The 18,704-nt window shown below is 40.4% G+C and overlaps 1 protein-coding gene across 3 annotated transcripts in view; it reads right to left on the reverse strand.

Annotated features, from left to right (window-relative positions):
* Positions 1 to 3,879: 3,879 nt before the first annotated feature.
* The window catches only part of PLEKHB2 (pleckstrin homology domain containing B2), a 54,084-nt gene continuing 39,259 nt past the window's right edge, over positions 3,880 to 18,704 (reverse strand). For 2 of the 3 annotated variants that reach the window (XM_046019652.1, XM_046019649.1), the window contains 2 exons: positions 11,263 to 11,371; positions 3,880 to 6,616 (listed from right to left, as the gene is read on the reverse strand). In XM_046019652.1, the coding sequence (XP_045875608.1) occupies positions 6,480 to 6,616; positions 11,263 to 11,371 (246 nt within the window). In that variant the 3' untranslated portion in view covers positions 3,880 to 6,479. The remainder of the gene's footprint in view (positions 6,617 to 11,262; positions 11,372 to 18,704) is intronic. The other variant, XM_046019650.1, reaches the window with a different exon arrangement.

Raw genomic sequence — 18,704 nt, forward strand, 5'->3', positions numbered from 1 at the left:
AATTCATAGCACCCACCATAGCACATACCCTCCCCAATGTTCATAACCCCGCCACCCTATCCCACCCTCCACCCTCCCCTCACCCCACACCCCTCCCAACCCACTGCCTCCAGCAACCCTCTGTTTGTTTCCTGAGATTAAGAGTCTCTTACGGTTTGTCTCCCTCTCTGGTCCCATCTTGTTTCATTTTTTCCTTTCCCTTCATTTTCCCTTCCTTCCCCCCATGACCCCACTCCAACCCTGCCTCTCAAATTCCTCATACCAGAGATCATATGATAATTGTCTTTCCCTGATTGACTTATTTCACTTACCATAATACTCTCTAGTTCCATTCATGTCATGGTTCTGGCATTATTATACTTAGACTTCAGGAGGCTATGCTATGTTCCCTTAGTGCTGGCCCCAGAGTCCTTCCCGTGGTCCCTCTGGTTCATCAGCTGAGCAGGTATAGCCTGCCCTTGTCCTGCCATCCCCACCTGGGCATAAGATGCAGCTCCTGAGCACTGGGATGAACAGCCTCCATAGGCACCATACCCATAACACCTCTCCACAAGGACCCAAGTCCTCAGCCTCTCACTGTACCTGGCCCACATTCCCTGTGCCCGTGAGATGCTCAGCTGGCCTCTGACAGGTTACTGCAACAATTAGGCAGGGCCCTGCCTAAAAGACTGCTCAGGAGCACCCAAGGCTCACTGCCCATTGGGGGATGACCTGCTCAAGAAATGTCATCTGGAAGAAATGTCATTTGGAAGAGGCACCAGGGGAGGTGCCTCTGACCTGATTTACCACTGACCAGGCAGAAGAATGGCCAGAGAGCTGTGTAAAGCCACGGTCAAATGCCTGCTTCCCACTGTGTCACTCCCTTCCTCGCTGTTTTGAGCTGGAAGAGGAAGAAAGCCTCCCTAGAATGTCAGTAGGCACAGAAAGGGTAGAAGGGAGGTACTACTGGCAGAGGTGAGAGGAAAGCAGAAGTGTTCCCAGCAGGTAGCGCTTGGAGAAACTCGGACCAGGGGCGTCAAGGCTGGAAATGCCCTGTGAACTGGTGAAAACTCAAGACTCCAGTCCACCCTGGGCCCTTCCAGCCTTTCTGGGCTTGAGCCCCAGGAATATGCACTTGTCTTCAACACCTGGGCACTGCAGCCTCACTGTTCCTGAGACAAAACATGCCACATACCACAACTCAGGTAAGGAAGGGAGGTCTGTTCCTCCCAGTGGCTGCAGAGACACGGTACATCATGCAGAAGCAGGCAAGAATGTGTAACTCTCAGGGAAGGGAGAAGGAGGAACAATGAGGGCAGGGGCAATGATATAATCTGCCACAATGCCCAGTAAACACTTGATGGGATGAATGAGTTTAACAAATGGATGAAATGACTACATTTGTTACTGGAAAGGGTGGCTGTTTTCTCTAGGTCCAAACCAGCCCATCAACTGGTAAGTAGGAAAAGAAATAATTACAAGAACAAAAAAATCTGTGACCAAATGACAATTTGTGTTATGTGAACCAATAATTTACATGTAACTTGCAACCACCTATTGTACTAATCAATAAATATCTTGCAAATAAGGGTTAATAGAAATTGATTTCCATTGAGTGTCTAGGATAGTTGGCCATTATTATCTGCCATTTACTGTATGTTCATCAGCAACTACAGTCAGGGCAGCTTCTTCCTGAGCTTGGACTACACCCTGCAGCCAGGGCCATGTAACTAGCTCTCACCACTGGAATGTGAAAATGTTGAGCATCACTGCCAATCTGAGGAATGGATGTATCTTCGCCATCTTTCTCTTCCAGCAGGATGTTAGAAGCATCCACGGAAGGACTCTAAGACAACCAGATGGAAGCCAGTGTGGTCCCTGCGGCACAACTCTCCCCTTCCTACCCAAACCACAGGACTGGGACTTAGTGAAGTTTTTGGCACTTGGCTCCTGAGATCTGAAGTGGCTCATCATAGCAGTCTCTGCATACAGTGAGGCTGACTCTTACTTCTAGGTCTTGGTGTGATCCAAGGTAAGAGCTTTGGAAAGTTATGCTCCAGGGAAGCTTGACATCCACTAGTTCCACATAGCTAGCAAGAACACAACCCCTTCAAGAGCCCCACACTGGGATGAGTAACTTTACTACAATAACTTCGTTATAGCATAATTGTTAGCAACAGCAAAAACCAAATGGGTACTGGACTAAATTAAAGGATAAATCAAATGAATAAGGAAGTTCTTTATTTGCTTATATGGAAATACCTCAGACCTGTTATGTGGAAAGATAAAAAAAGAAAAATGAGGTATAGAACAGCATACATCAGCAGTTTTCAAGGTATGATCCAAGGACCCCTGAGTGTCCCAGATACTTTCACAGTGTCTCTTAGGTCCTCCCTTTCCAACCACGTGTCCATGTGCAGCCAGATTTCCTTCTATTCCTCAACAACAAAAAAACAAAAAACAAAAAACAAATCACAATAGACTGAATGCAGAAGCAAATAGGAGAATCCAGCTATTTTCATTAAACCACATGCTAAAAAAATTTTTCCAAATGTGAAAACGATTTGCCTCACTGATTTTTGTTTTGGAAAATATTTTTTATAAATTCTAGGTTTAATATCTCACAATAGGTTTACCTTTTTTAAGTTTCTGGGTTTTATTTTATAATATGGTAAATTTTAATAAATATAAATCATATTTATAAAACTCTTTTGAGGGGGTGGGATGCCTGGGTGGCTCAGTTGGTTAAACATTTTCTGCCTTCATCTCAGGTTCTGATCTCCAGATCCTGGAATCAAGCCTCCCTCAGCCTTCCTGCTCAGCAGGGAGTCTACTTCTCTCTCTCCTTCCCTTTGCCCCTCCCCACTGCTTGTTCTCTTTCAAATAACAAAGTGTTTTTAAAAATAAAAAAGCTCTTTTGCGGGCGCCTGGGTGGCTCAGTGGGTTAAAGCCTCTGCCTTCGGCTCAGGTCATGATCCCAGGGTCCTGGGATCGAGCTCCACATCGGGCTCTCTGCTCCGCGGGGAGCCTGCTTCTTCCTCTCTCTCTGCCTGCCTCTCTGCCTAGTTGTGATTTCTGTCAAATAAATAAAATATTTAAAAATAAATAAATAAAAATAAAGATTTTTATTTGACAGAAAGATCACAGGTACACAGGCAGGCAGAGAGAGAGAGAGGAGGAAGCAGGCTCCCTGCCGAGCAGAGCCCAATGCGGTGCTGGATCCCAGGACCCTGAGATCATGACCCAAGCTGAAGGCAGAGGCTTTAACCCACTGAGCCACCCAGGTGCCCCAAAAATGTAATTTTTAAAAACAACAAACTCCACAAAATCATGCACCCCAAATATTGGAGAACTTACTGAACCCACACTGCCAAGTAGATCTGGTTGAGGATTATGATACCATTAGTTTTCTACTTCTTCATGCCATCTCTATGTTCATGTGGAAATTATACCTTATTTATATGCACATGGCAGAGAGAAAAAGAATGTGCTTTAGTATCAGATACAAACCCATTTCACTTACTACCTGTGTGCTCCTGAGGAAAGTATTTAACTTCTGAGTCCCAGTTTCATCCAGGCTATGCTGGATGAATTCAGTCAGGATGAATCCAGGCTATCCTGGATGATACCTGCTTTACAGAGTCACCGTAAGAATTTAATGAGTCATTGTTTTCTGATGTGGTAACACATTCCCCAGCACTCAGGGAATTCTCAGTATCATTCTTATTGTCTATGATGCAGCAGAAATAGCTAACAGTGTGTTACTGTAAAATAACCTTAAAAAAAGGACTGGTGGTTGCCAGAAGTCGGGGGTGGGTGGTGGGAGAAATGGGGTAAGTTGGGTTTTATTTTTTAGTTTAAATAATTAAAAAAAAAAAAAGAAGGCACAATGAAACATGCTTTACAGTTAATCATTTAATGAACTAACATTTTCACTTATAAACATACAATTTGCATATATAGGGAAAAACGGGTTCTGTGGACACAAAAGACTACAAGAGACAGGGAAGCAGTCGGAAAATAGATCAATTCTAGGGGGTAAAAATGCAACTGCATTCCATGCCTGTGTCTATATAAACTTGGGAAGGAGAAAGAAAAATGAAACAGGATCATAACTGAGGTAGAAAATAAACTTGGGCCATTCATCTCAACCATGGAACATCTCCTTATGATCCAGGTCTTGGGGCCTGGCCTGGCATGTTTCAGGATGATCATCTGAAACACAGCCATTGGTTTCTCCCTTCTCTTTATAAGACCGGAAGTACACTCCAGGAATTAAAAGAACAATCAGACGCAAATGTGCAATGTCAGTGGCCAACTTCTTTCAGGTCCATTATATAGAAGTACATAATGAAAGTGAAATGCTTGCTAACACCTGAACAAGTTCCTTCTACCTCATCTAACTCGTTAATTTAGGATTACCTAAATTGAAGTGATCACAAAATTAACCTCTTCAGAAGTTGGATCAGGGGAATGAAGTATCTCAGCCCATCTTTATAACTACTATGCATTTCATGTCAGCATCAAGTCAATGGCAACAGTGAATTTCCAGGCTCAACTATGTCTACCCAATTGGGCTGGCCAACGGGGTGCACAACATGTGCCCAAGCTTCAATTCACACCTCCCTTTCTGTCAGTGGGGGGACTCTGCTTCCTGGGCATTTCAGTGATATAACTCACTAGTCTGTGTTTCCAGCAACTCAATGTTCAAAATTAATACCCCAATGCAACATTAAAAACTGTTTAATATTTTATAAGCAAAGCATCCAGCTCTAGTAATGACTACACTCAACAAAGCCATTCTTACTATATAGGATATAAAATCATAAAAGCAACACTTTGAGCCATCAAAACTAGCGTTGTCACACATCATCTGGCAATTTTCCACCATCCCAAATATCCAAAGAGGTGACCGTCAAGTGTACCTCCTTTCAGCTAGATAAAGACTCTACAGTGGCAGTACGTTCACCACAACTGTCCAGGAAAGGTCTCTTGGCAGATGGTTTCAAATGGAAATCTATTTAAGTCTGCTCAGAGACAGAATCAGTTGACCAATAAAAACAAATGAGCTATGTATGTAACTGGCCATAGAAAATAAAAATATTTTGTGTTACTAGGAGCATATTCTGTGGCAACATGGCTACATGGAGTGCAAGGACAGGGACTATTACTGTGCTAAACTGCCTTGGTAGAAGTACATTTTTTAAAGCATGCAGGACAGAAAACTGCACTAATTAGGAGCTTTAAAAATTTACATAAATAAAAGAAGTGCAGGATTTTGGGTTTTCCAGAGCTTCACACATAGCTGGGACTCAAAATTAAATGTTTAAGCTCCTCTGAGTCAGGAATAAAAACAAAGCTGGCAACCTGGTCAGGTTGAGGAATATCTTGACACCAAGTCATTCAAGTCCTTAGGCCTCATTTGCCATCTATAACCTGAGTCCTCCCCACAGCCAAGGTCCCAAGAGCCCTCACTATGCCACCACAAGGGCTCCATGCACCCCAGTGCTTGGGGGACAGCCACAATGCCCCAGTCCTGCACAAAACAGGACACCTGCTCTTTAACAGCCTTCAGAAGGACAGAGAAGAGCATCCTCTACACAGTGCAATCTCTGGAGGCCTGACACAGTAACACTGTAACTATGGCTCTCATTCCATTTTCCTCACCATTCTTTTAACAGCACTTTCTTAGCAGGTAGAAAAATAAGCTATAAGTAGGCTGAGGTGGCAATAAAAATACTCAAAACAGACACTTAAAACAATGTCTCTGAATAACAAACCTACCTCCACATACTTGTAACTATTTTGCCTTCTTCAAGTTTTAAAGGATAAAGCCCTAAAACTTTAAGGCTCAAGTCAATTCCTAATGTGGGATATTTTCCAAGTATTGCTACCAAGAAAACAAAGAACAAAATGAAGAAGAATCATTTTAAAGTGGGGAAAGGGAGAGGGAGGGCTGCCCTTCCCCCATCATCCTGAGCAGTAACTGGACCCATATCATGGGAATACCAACCCCACTGCCTCAGGGAAGTTCCTGAGAACTTACCAGCCCACAATTCCTGAAGTTACTTGCAGCCAGTTCTGATCTGAGGCTTGAAAGTTTGATGTTATACAGAAAGAAGCTGCAGTTCTCTTTGCCACATAACTCACTCATACACCATCAGACTATTAACATAACACTAAAGTAAATTGTCCCTTAAGCATTACACCTAACTGAAAAGAAAATGCCTTTCAAAACAAGTATGTTCAAATAAAGTATTCTGAGAGTTCTACGAAGAAATTTCTGGAATGAGCCAGTAACCCAGAGTCCACGTTTTAGCTAAACAGAAGTCAGAAGTCTTCTCTACAGTAGATGGATTAGTTATAACTATGATGTCACCAGTTTCAAAAGAACTATTCAAACTATTATTAAAAACATTCATCACCAACAGAAACACCCTGCAAATTATAGTATTGCACACAGGGCATCAGAAGCTAGGCACATCCAGATCTGAAGGATTCTAGAAGACCCAGAACAGAGACCCTAAGGCCATGCCCGTGGCGGCTCCAGCCAGCATGCCCAGTGCCAGATCACTGTCGCTATCTCGATACCGCTCCCGAATGATGACTTGGTTGGTAGGCTGTTGTCCATAAAGTCCTAAAAAGGAAGTAAAAAAGTAGACGTTGTGAGGAGCAGTTTAAGTCCAACATTCCTTCAAAAAGGCAGCGTGTCCTGAAAATGGTAAAGGCCACATCTCCCTGCATGTGCATCCCTCCCTTATTGGTGCTGTCTTGGTGTAGGGTGGCTGAGTGGTACTCCCCAGCTCTCCTTCACCAAAGGCTCAGATGACAGTTTCTAAGACTACACTAAAAGGAAATTAAGATGCTCAACTTTCCAAGGTCCAAAGCCCCAACCACTGCAAATAGCAGGATCCTAATGAAGCTGTAAGTTCTAGGTTCCAATGTCCACTTCTGCCTTCCACATCATGCTCATTAGTATGACAGGTAGATGGGGGAACAGCATGGGAGATACACAGAGCCTACAGACAAGGTGAGAGCCAAGAATCTGCACCTAAAGTTAAAAATGTAAAACCCATTTGAAAGCTAATGAGTTTCTTGATATTCATGCAAACCATTTTTAAATTAAACCTTAAATCTGCTAATATAATTCATTCTTCATTTTTAATCATGTCCTTACGGGGGAAAATACTTATATTAGAGGGAAAACTTTTACAAAGCAAACTTTAAACACATTAATATTTAATTTGCGTGATTAAAACTTACAACTGGAAATGTATCACTGAACAAAGAACATCTTCTGTACTTCACAACTATATTGTCTAACAGCTAATTAGCTTTAAAATTACTCAAATATAAATAACATTAACTTTCCTCCCTGACCCGCTGTTTCCTTAACAATTCAGCCCTAGGGGAGCTAGACACTAACCCAACAGTAATGTATACATGGAGATGAAAACCAACAGCAGAATAAAGGCTTATCACTCTAAGCATTTACAGTACTACAAGCATTTACATGTACTGACTCACTTAATCCTCACAACCACCTGTGAACTGAGTTTATTATTATTCTCATTTTACCGATGGGCAAAAGTGAGGCACACAGGTTAAAGGCAGTAAGGGCTCACAAACCCAGGCACTTGGGCTACAAGTGTGCACTCATAACCACTAATGCCTCAATGAGATGGAGAAAGATAGAGAAAAAAACCCACAGCCACAAGGTAGTAGAATGAGACCATTATAAACCTCGGGCTGATCAAGTATACATAACAGCACTGGAAGTCAACAGTCTTTTACCAATGTTTAAATCTCAAAATTGGTGAACCATAATATTTACTTTCACAGCCTTCTAGTTAGAAGTTTTCAATTAGGGAACTGAAACTATGAAATGTAGGGTAGTAGAAACTAGGAAGCTGACTTAATTAAAAAATCCCTTAGACCATCTAAATCTGCATTCCCCTCAGTAGGTCATACCAAGAGACATCCGTATCACATGACCAGGAGAACCCTCTCCTGCAGCTTCTGCTCACGTCTGCTCCAAGGAGGAAACTCCTAATCCAAGTCAGTGGGGACATTTCTAAGTTTTAGTTATTGTAATTACCTAACTTAACTAAGATTTACATAAATGGTCAAAATGTGAATGTGAAACAGACAGATATTGTTTCCCCACATAACTAAAGTAGATACTTTAGGGAAGACTAAATAAAGGCAGGTAACATTTACAAATTACTATCAAAGCAAGGAACTGAGTAAATTATAGAAGAATCACAAAATCTGAGCTTGTCATTTCTACTTGCCAAGGGAAACTGCAGTGCAATAATGTGTGATGAGTACAATCTTTATAAGACAGGAAACTCCAGTCAAAGGAGCCAACTCAAAGCAAAGACCTAGAGCCTATATCAAAAGACAGCTGAACAACTGTCCACTAATGTGGGTAAATTACAACAGAACACTTACAGTGTGTACACAGCACCCTTTGCACTTTTTAAATTGGCTGACTGACCACTAGCTCCAATCATATTACAGAGAAGATCTTGGAGTACCTGACTGGCTCAGTCAGTAGAGCATGTGACTCTTGGTCTAGGGTCTTTGGTTTTTTTTTTTTCCCTTGGGGGCTTAACTTCAAGTCCCATGATGGGTATGGAGATTAAAAGTAAAATCTTTAAAAAAAAAAGCGGGGGGGGGTAGTGAGGGGAGAGAAGGCCTTTAACCTGCTCTACACATGATGAGGATGATGTCTAGGAACAATGGAAGGCGGTATGTCATGAAGATGGCAAAGGACTGAGGTATCTAGAAGAGCTGAGGAGCTTCTGTCTTGTTATCAGCACAATGCTACTGTGGGATGACCACAAACCAACTCAGCCCCTCCAGAGCAAGCATACTCGCTAGCTGGTCATAGTGCTAATGCTGAATGATGACCTCCTTAACTCTGCCCTTTGCAGCAAGTATCTTGAGGATGCCCACATGAGAGCGCTCTTTCTTTTCCTATGAAGCAAGTGAACAGCAAAAATAGAATCTGACTTATAGAAATTCCCTTCTCAAGTACTTCCACAAAACTTCAGCTCTTCTGGGGCACCTGGGTGGCTCAGTGGGTTAAGCCGCTGCCTTCGGCTCAGGTCCTGATCTCAGGGTCCTGGGATCGAGTCCCACATCGGGCTCTCTGCTCAGCGGAGAGCCTGCTTCCCTTCCTCTCTCTCTGCCTGCCTCTCTGTGATTTCTCTCTGTCAAATAAATAAAATCTTAAAAAACAAAACAAAAAAAAAAAAACTTCAGCTCTTCTGAACAGTAAGAAACAGCTGAGATTACCCCAGTCTGGAAGTCTGCAACTAAGAAAGAGGCTGGCTTTCATGACTTGGTTAGGTTAGGGATTAAAAACCCACCACCAACTCCAAGGTAAATGGGCAAAGAAATTAAATTTATAAACAATTATACCATGTTTATCTTCACCAATCATCAGAGAAAAGTAAACTAAACAACTTGACAGTCCACTTTAGACCTAAGAAGGCTATCAAAACTTTCAGAGCTAACAACTATAGGAACTCTTTCAGGACAACTGAGAAACCAGTTTCATGAACTCCTAGTGGTATTGGAAACTGGCAAACTGTTCTGAGAATCAACTGGGTAACTGGTATCAAGATTTATTGTCATACTCTCAGATGAAATGATGTCCAAATTTTCCCTCAAAACAATCCAGAGATGAGGAAAGGAGATGGAGGTAAAACAGAGTTAGGCATGATGTGGTAACTGAAGCTGGTAATGGACAAATGACAGTTCATTAAACTATTGTCCCTACTTTTGCATGTTTGAGAACTTTTATAAATATGGTATCAAAAGAAATATAAATGTCTATGCCCTCTGACATATGAACTTAATATATTCTAAATATAAATATGTTCTAAATACAAATATATTCTAAAACAGGTTTAACAGGAATGAAAAAGAAAATCATCAGATGTTTAAAGTAGTATCTACAATTGCAAACAGGGAAAAAAAGAAAGTAAACGGCCAATACTAGAAGATTCAAATAATGTATCACCCAATACGATAATATGTAGTCATTAAAATACTTATGGAGATTATGTAGCACTCTGGACAAAATATATAAAATTTTAAAATGAGAAAAAATGCAAAAAGTAATGTAAGATTGCAAAGATGAAAAATTCATTTTATATGGGAAAGGTAATTCAAAACAGTTGTGCTAAGATCATAGGACCAACAAATACTTCATTTTTTAGCATCAGCATTTTATTCATTTTCAATTTGACATGAAAAAGTCAAGCAAGAAGAATCCCTCATACTTCATGCTAGCTGAGTGAACTGCATCAGACTTCAGAAACAGATGACCAGAGAAACTCTCATATTATGCACTAAAATATGGGAAACGAAAGTAACCACCAATAAGTAAAAGGACAATTTAACATGGGGCTGGTGACTCCTGGGCATCTCTGTGGCATTAGCATCAGTAACCACTTACTTACCTTTCTGCTTCTGGGTTAAGACATTGCACTAGGTTTGCTCACAACACCCTCAGATTTCCTGTATCTCTCTGAGCTCTGGGCTCTTGTTCTAGGCTATTTACCAGCTCATTCTCTTATATGTTGATCTGACATGCCATGTCTACTGCAACCTGCCCCTTCCAGACCTCCCTTGCTCTCCCAGCATCTGGGTGACACTTGTTCTTCATTACATCAGTCACATGGCTCTCTGCCCCCTCGCCCTGACTGTAGGCTCCAGCCTCATGGCCAGCATTCTCCAATACCTCTACCTTAGACCTCCCACTGTCAAAACTGCATACAGGACTTGATGCTACCTACACAGGTTAGTTACTCCTATCTACAATCTTTCTCAGTGAAAGGTGAAAAATGGAAAACGTGGATCAAAAGCCCAGAATAAATATAAGTACCTTCCAGGACTTTACTTCACCTGCAAAAGGGAATATCACCTGACTAGTGTTAATTTTTGAAGAATGTTACCAGAAGAGAAAAATAAGAGAAGTTATCACTTAAAACTGGCCTCTTAGTTTGGTTGCTCTTTAATACAAGTGAATACCAATAAGTACAAATTCTCTCCTTGGAAACAAAACTAGATCCAATGGTAAAGTTTTTAAAAAGCATATTCTAACTTTCTGAGGTAGTATAAAAATACATAATGCTTTTTTTTAAACACAGTAGCAGATCTATACCAGAAACACAGCTCACTTATCCTTCAACTGAGAAAAAGAAATCCTTCAGGACTCATCTACCCACTAAACAGAGATATAAGAAGTGAAAGGTAGGCATGAGTTACCTGCATATGGGTACTGGTAGGGTACAGCATAAGTCGGCCCGTTTGCAGCATAGACAAGTTGAGTTCCTGGAGGGTATGCACCACTGTATGGACCATAGCCATATGCCTGCTGAAAAGAAATAGGCCCATCAGAAACATACTTTTGAAATTCAGCATCAATTTATAATAAAAATTCTCAGCAAAGTGCGTGGAGAGGGAATGTACCTCAACTTAATAAAGGCCATAGATGACAAGCCCACAGCCAACATCATATTCAACAGTGAAAAGTTAAAAGCTTTCCTCTAAGATCAGGAATAAGACAATAAGTTATACACTCTTACTACTTTTATTCAACATGATAATCAAAGTCCTGGTCAGAAAAAGAAATGAAAAGCAAATAAATTGAGAAGTAATAGTAATAGTAATTAAGAAGGAATAGTAAAACTGTCACTATTTGCAGATGATATGATATTATACCTAGAAAACTCGAAAGAAAATTACCAAAAAACTGTTAGAACTAAAAAAAGGAATTCAGTAAAGTTACAGGATACAAAATCAACATATACAAATCTTTTGTGTTCCCATACACTAATAACTATCAGAATGACAAATTAAGAAAACTATCCTATTTACAAATACATCAGAAACAAAAAACCTGGGGATAAATTTAACCCAAGAGAAAGACCTATACACTGAGTCATGAGACACTGAAGGGAAAAAAAAAAAAAAAAACTGAAGGAAACACAAATAAATGAAAAATATTCTGTGCTCATGGACTGTAAGAATAGTTAAAATAGCCATACTATCCAGAACAATCTACAGGTTCAATGCAATCCCTATCAGAATTCCAATGGTATTTTACCCCCAGAAACAGAATGAACAATTCTACAGTTTGTATGGAACCACAAAAGACCCCAACAGCCAAAGCAATCTTAAGGGAAAAAACAACAAAGCAGGAGGCATCACATGCCCCAATTTCAAACTATAGGACAAAGCTACAGTAACCAAAACAGTATGATATTGGCATAAAAACACAGAGATCAATGGAACAGAAAAGAGAGCCCAGAAATAAACCCACACATATATGGTCAATTAATTTGTGACAAAGGAAACATGAATACACTATGGGGAAAGGAGTCTCTTCAATAAATGGTGTTTAAAAAACTGGACAGCCACCAGGGGTGGGAGGTTGGGGAAACAGGTGGTGGGTAATGGGGAGGGCACGTTTTGCATGGAGCACTGGGTGTTGTGCAAAAACAATGAATACTGTTACGCTAAAAAAATAAATAAAATGGGGAAAAAAAAAAAACTGGACAGCCACATGTATAGAAAGAAACTGAACCACTACCTGTATCATACACAAAATCAACTCAAGTGGATTAAAAGACTTGAACATAAGACCTGAAACCAAAAAACTCTAGTAGAAAAACATAGTAAGCCACCTGACATAGGTCTCAGTAATATTTTGGATTTGACACCAAAACAAAAATAAACAACTGGGACTGTAATAAACTAAAAAGTTTCTGGGGACACCTGGGTGGCTTAGTCAGTTAAATGCCCAACTCTTGATTTTGGCTCAGGTCATGATTCTCAGGGTCATGAGATCAAGCCCCTTGTCAGGCTCTGCACAGGGTATGGAGCCTGCTTAAGATTCTATCTCTTCCTCTCCCTCTGTGCCCCCCAAAATAAATAAATACATAATAAATGAATAATGAAAAATAAAAACTTTCTTCACAGCAAAGGAAATGGTCAAGAAAGTAAGAAGGCAACCTAGTAAATGGAAGAAAATATTTGCAAACCACGTATCTGATAAGGGATTAATACCCAAAACATACAAAAGAAATTCATACAATTCAATAACAAAAGTAAAACTGATTAAAAAATGGGCAGAGAATCTGAATGGACATTTTCCACAGACAGGTGTCCAAAAGACATATGTAAGAATGGCTAACATCACTCATCATAAGGGAAATGCAAATCAAAACCACAATGAGGAATCACCTTACATTTGTTAGAATAACTAGTACCAAAAAAAAAAAACCAAAACAAAACAAGCAACAAGTGGTGGTGAGAATGTGGAAAAAAGGAAACCCTGTGCACTGCTGGCAGAAATGTAAATTAGTGCAACCACTATCACAAACAGTATGGAGGTTCCTCAAATAATTAAAAACAGAACTATCATACGACCCAACAATTCCACTTTTGGGTATTTATCAGAAGAAAATGAAAACCCTGACTCAAAAAAATATACAGTCATACCTCATTTTATTGTGCTTTGCTTTACTGCACTTTGCAGATACTGTGTTTTTACACATTGACAGATTTGTGGCAACCCTACACTGAGCAAGTCTACCAGCAGCATTTTTCCAACAGCATTTGCTCACTTCATGTCTCTGTGTCAAATTTTGTAAATTCTCACAAAATTTCAAACTTTTTCATTATTATTATATTTGTTACAGTAATCTGTCATCAGTGATCTTTGATGTTACTATTATTTTGGGGTGCCACAAACCACACCCATAAAATGGGCAAACTTAATTGATAAATCTTGTACGTACTGACTGCTCCACCAACTACTAGTTCTCTCTCCCTCTCATGCCTTCCTATTTCCTGAGACACAATATTGAAATAAGGCCAATTAATAACCCTACACTGGGCTGGCTCAGTTAAGCATCCGTTTTTGATGCAGTTCATGATCCCAGGCCCTGCATCAGGCTCCCTGCTAAGCAGGAAGCCTATTTCTCCCTCTTCCTCTGCTGCTGCCCTGCTTGTTCGTTCTCTCTGTCAAATAAATAAATACATAAAATCTTAAAAAAAAAAAACCCTACAATGGTCTCTAAGTGGTCAAGTGAAAGAAGAGTCACATGTCTCTCTCTCTCTAAATCAGAACCTAGGAATGATTAAGTTTAGTGAGGAAAGCATGTAGAAAACCAAGACAGGCCAAAAACGGAGCCTCCTGTACCAAGCAGTTAGTCAAGTTGTGAATGCAGAGGGAAAGTTCTTCAAGGAAATTAAAAGTGCTACTTGGGGGCGCCTGGGTGGCTCAGTGGGTTAAGCCGCTGCCTTCGGCTCAGGTCATGATCTCAGGGTCCTGGGATCGAGTCCCGCATCGGGCTCTCTGCTCGGCCGCGAGCCTGCTTCCCTCTCTCTCTCTCTCTGCCTGCCTCTCTGTCTGCTTGTGAGCTCTCTCTGTCAAATAAATAAATAAAATCTTTAAAAAAAAAAAAAAAAAAAAAAAGTGCTACTTGGGAGATGCCTGGATGGCTCAGTTGGTTAGGCACCCAACTCTTTTATCAGGGCATGATCTCAGGGTCATGAGATAGAGCCCTACAATGGGCTCCATGCTTGGTGCAGAGTTTGCTTGAGATTCTCTCTCCCTCTGCCTCTGGCCGCCCCCCCTCAATCTTTAAAAGTGCTACCCCAGTGAACATACAAATGATTAAAAAAGCAAAACAGTCATATAGCTAATACAGAGAAAATCTGAGTAGTCTAGGTACAAAAATCAAACCAGTCCAACATTCCCTTAAGCCAAAGCCTAAGTAAGGCCCTAAGTAAGGCCCTAACTCACTTCAATTCTGTGAAGGCTGAGAGAGGTAAGGAAGGTAGCCTAGCAGCAGAAGCCCCCATAGCAATTCCAGGAAGAAAATGAAGGACTAGGAATTTTGTGGGTGGGAAAACCCTAACGTCTAAGCCCTCAGCAGGTGACTGGCAGGTCAGGTCTATGTAGCACAGGTCTATGAATGGGCATTGCGAGAAATAGGCAACGGACCCACCTTCACTGATTAAGTGAATGACTAGTATATTCTGGAAAATCTGGAGACAAAAGGCCCAGCCTTCTTTACAAGCTCACAGGCTGGGGGTCGGCGGAGCGGCAAGAGAAGACAGATATGCTTACAGAAAACTACCATCACTGCGGTCATGTGATAAGTACTATACGGCACAAGGGAGAACAGGATGCTGCTGTCAAACAAATAGCTGCATAGTTTAAACCCATCATCTTATAAAAGCAGGACATGGGAGTTAAGCTTCTGGAAGTCAGCAAAGATGTAGATTTTCCCTATTCTTCCTAAGTACAACTGAAAACCCTGAACATAATATTTAAAACAAATATAAGGGGACTCTGAAAGATGGTAAGAGGGTAGCAGACTGGCTAGGGACCTCGGGACCCTAAGAAGGCCAGATGGTGAGCTCCCTGGGTTTCCTGTTTGCCTCCTATATCCTCACCTAGCTAAAGGAAAGACACGAACCAATAAATACAGACAAAAAAGACCCCCCCCCCCCCAAAATCTTGCTCTCTTTACCCAAAAAACCTTGGGAGGAAAGGGGCAATCTGGCAAGAGAGACAATTTTTAGTCAGTAACTGCTCTACTCCAGTCCAACACTGCAAAAATAACTGTGGCCCCACCCCAATTCCCACCAGCAAGGCCAAGCATAGAGAGTAAACCTCCATGTTTGGCAGGCTGTAATTAGGCACCACCCTCCACATGCCCCGTTCCAAGTTGTGTCAGAGAAGGCCAAGTAGGGAGCTAAGAATTTCATACTTGTCAGATGGAGAGCCAGAACTCCCACCACTGTCTGGCACAAACCAGATGCCCCTCCCAGACCCTTGGGATGAGACCAAGCAAGTACTTATAGTATCAGTGGAAGCTAGTGGGGAGCAGTAGAGAGGACCCTTCTGATTCCCACATAGGCTGGTGTCAGCAGAGACCTGGAGGAGGGCCTGTGGCTCAGCTGTTAAGCGGTTGCCTTTGGCTCAGGTCATGATCCCAGGGTCTTGTGATCGAGCCCCACATCAGGCTCCCTGAACATCCGGGAGCCTGCTTCTCCCTCTGCCCTTCCCCGCTCCTTGTGTTCCCTCTCTCACTGTGTCTCTGTCAAATAAATAAATAAAATCTTTAAAAAAAAGTCTCCATAGAAACAGAAAATCTCAGGAAAAACAACATAAAGATTTATACACATATTCATGTATTTTTCAAGATTTAAAAAATAAAAATTTTAGAAAAAATTATATTAAAAAATACAATGAATGAGCTTAACAATACAATAGAGATGACAGAGAAAAACAATCAGTAAGCAGGAGTATAAATTGGAGAGAAAATAGATTGATGAAAAGAAAATGAAAGAATCTGAGACATATGGAATCTAACATTCATGTCATCAGTTTCAAAAGAGAGAGGGGGTGGGACTAAAAAAAATTCCAGAAATGATGGCCTAAATTTTCCCAAATTTAGCAAGAACCATAAACCTACATATTCAATAAATGAACCAAACAAAATAAACCCCCCCGCAAAATCCATACCAAAACACATTATAATCGAACTTCTCAAAGCTAAGGACAAAGATAGGTGCCTGGGTGGCTCAGTAGGTTAAGCAACTGCCTTCGGCCCAGGTCATGATCCCAGAGTCCCAGGATCGAGTCCCACATCCAGCTAGCTGCTCAGCAGGGAGTCTGCTTCTCCCTCTGACCCTCACCCCTCTCATGCTCTCTCAAATAAATAATCTTAAAAAAGAAAAAAAAAAATCTAAGGACAAAGAAAGAAGCTAGAAATAAACAATGCACTATGTACATGGGGGAAAAAATTTAAATGACAGCAGATGTGTCCTCAGAAACCATGAAGGCCAAAGAAAACACCACACACTTGTCAAAAGTTCAAAGACATACCAACTCAGAATTCTATACTAGTGAAAATATCCTTCAGAAATGAGAAGAAATCGAGACATTCTCAGATGAAGGAAAGCTAAGAATTTGTTGCCAGCTAATCTATCCTAAGGAACGACAAAAGGAAATTCACAAAGCAAAAAGTAAACAATTAAAAAAAGGGATCTTGAAATATCAAGAGGTAAGAAAATATAGTCAGAGCAGAAATACATATTCTTCACATCTTGACATTTCTAACAAGTCTGACAGCTGAAGCAAAATTTCTAACACCATCTAATGTGGTCCTCATATATAAAGGAAATGTGAACACTTAACTTTATGAATAACACAATAACTAGAGCAACCACTAAAAGAAAATACAAAGAGAGACACTCAAGAAACATTACAGATAAATCAAAATGCAATTTTTGAGGCACATGGGTGGCTCAGTTGGTTAAGTAAGCATCCAACTCTTGGTTTGGGCTCATGTCATGATGTCAGGGTCATGCAATCAAGCCCCAAGTCAGCTCTGCTCTCTGTAGCATCTGCCCCCACTCACACACTCTCTTCCCCTCTCTAAAATAAATAAATCTTTTTAAAAAATGTAATTTTAAAACATGTTCAAATAACTCACAAAAAGCTTAAGAAAAAGAACATAGAGAAATTTAAAAAAAATAACCAAAGGAAAACAAAAAACAAAATGACATATTTAACCCTAACGTATCAAAAATTACATTAAATGTAAATGGTCTAAATATACTAATTACAAGATAGAGGTTTGTCAGATGTACAGGTAGAAATGACCTAATTATATGCTGCCTATGAGAAACTCACTTCAAATATAATATTTGTAGCTTGAAAGAAAAAAGATGGGAAGAGATACCATACAAACAGTAAAAAGTAACAGAAGTGGCTGTATCAATATCAGATAGAACAGACATCAGACAAAATTACCAGAAACAAAAAAGGGACATTATATTATAATAGACTTAATCCACCAAGAAAATATAAACAACAGAGTTGTACACATAAGATGGACAATTTATTTTCTTTTTTTAATTTTATTTATTTGACAGAGATCACAAGTAGGCAGAGAGGCAGGCAGAGAGAGAGGAGGAAGCAGGCTCCCCGCTGAGCAGAGAGCCCGATGTGGGGCTCAATCCCAGGACCCCAAAACCATGACCCGAGCCGAAGGCAGAGGCTTAACCCACTGAGCCACCCAGGTGCCCCAAGTTAGACAATTTAATGAAAAGGACCAATTCCTCAAAAAGTACAAATTACAACAACCCACTCCATATGAAATAGAGAACACTATTAAGTATTTATTCCCACAACTATTAAGAAATTAGAATTTGTAATTAAAAATATCCCAAAAAGAAATCTTCTGGCTCAGACTGTTTCAATGGAGATTTCATTCATTGATTGGAAAACTCAACATAATAAAGATGTCAATTCTCCCCCAATAAACTGGATACCTAAATTCAAAACAGTTTCTATCAAAATCTATCAAGACTTTGCTATAGATTTAGACACTTCATATGGAAAGGAATGGAACCAGAACAGTTAAGGGAATTCTGAAAAGGAAGAATAAAGAAGGGGATCAGTCTATCCAATCTCAAGACTTTTTATACAGCTACAGTAATCAAGTCTGTGTGGTGTCAGAGGAAGAAAAACACATAGATCAATGGGAGTGAACGAAGAACTGAGAAACAGACAAACACAAATCTCTGATTTTTAACAGAGATACAAAAGCAATTTCAGGAAGGCCTAAACGTCTTTTCAACAAATTATAGTGGAATAATCAGACATCCATATTCAAAAAATG

This window comes from Meles meles, chromosome 9, assembly GCF_922984935.1.
Source record: "Meles meles chromosome 9, mMelMel3.1 paternal haplotype, whole genome shotgun sequence".
Classification (NCBI taxonomy): Eukaryota; Metazoa; Chordata; class Mammalia; order Carnivora; family Mustelidae; genus Meles; species Meles meles.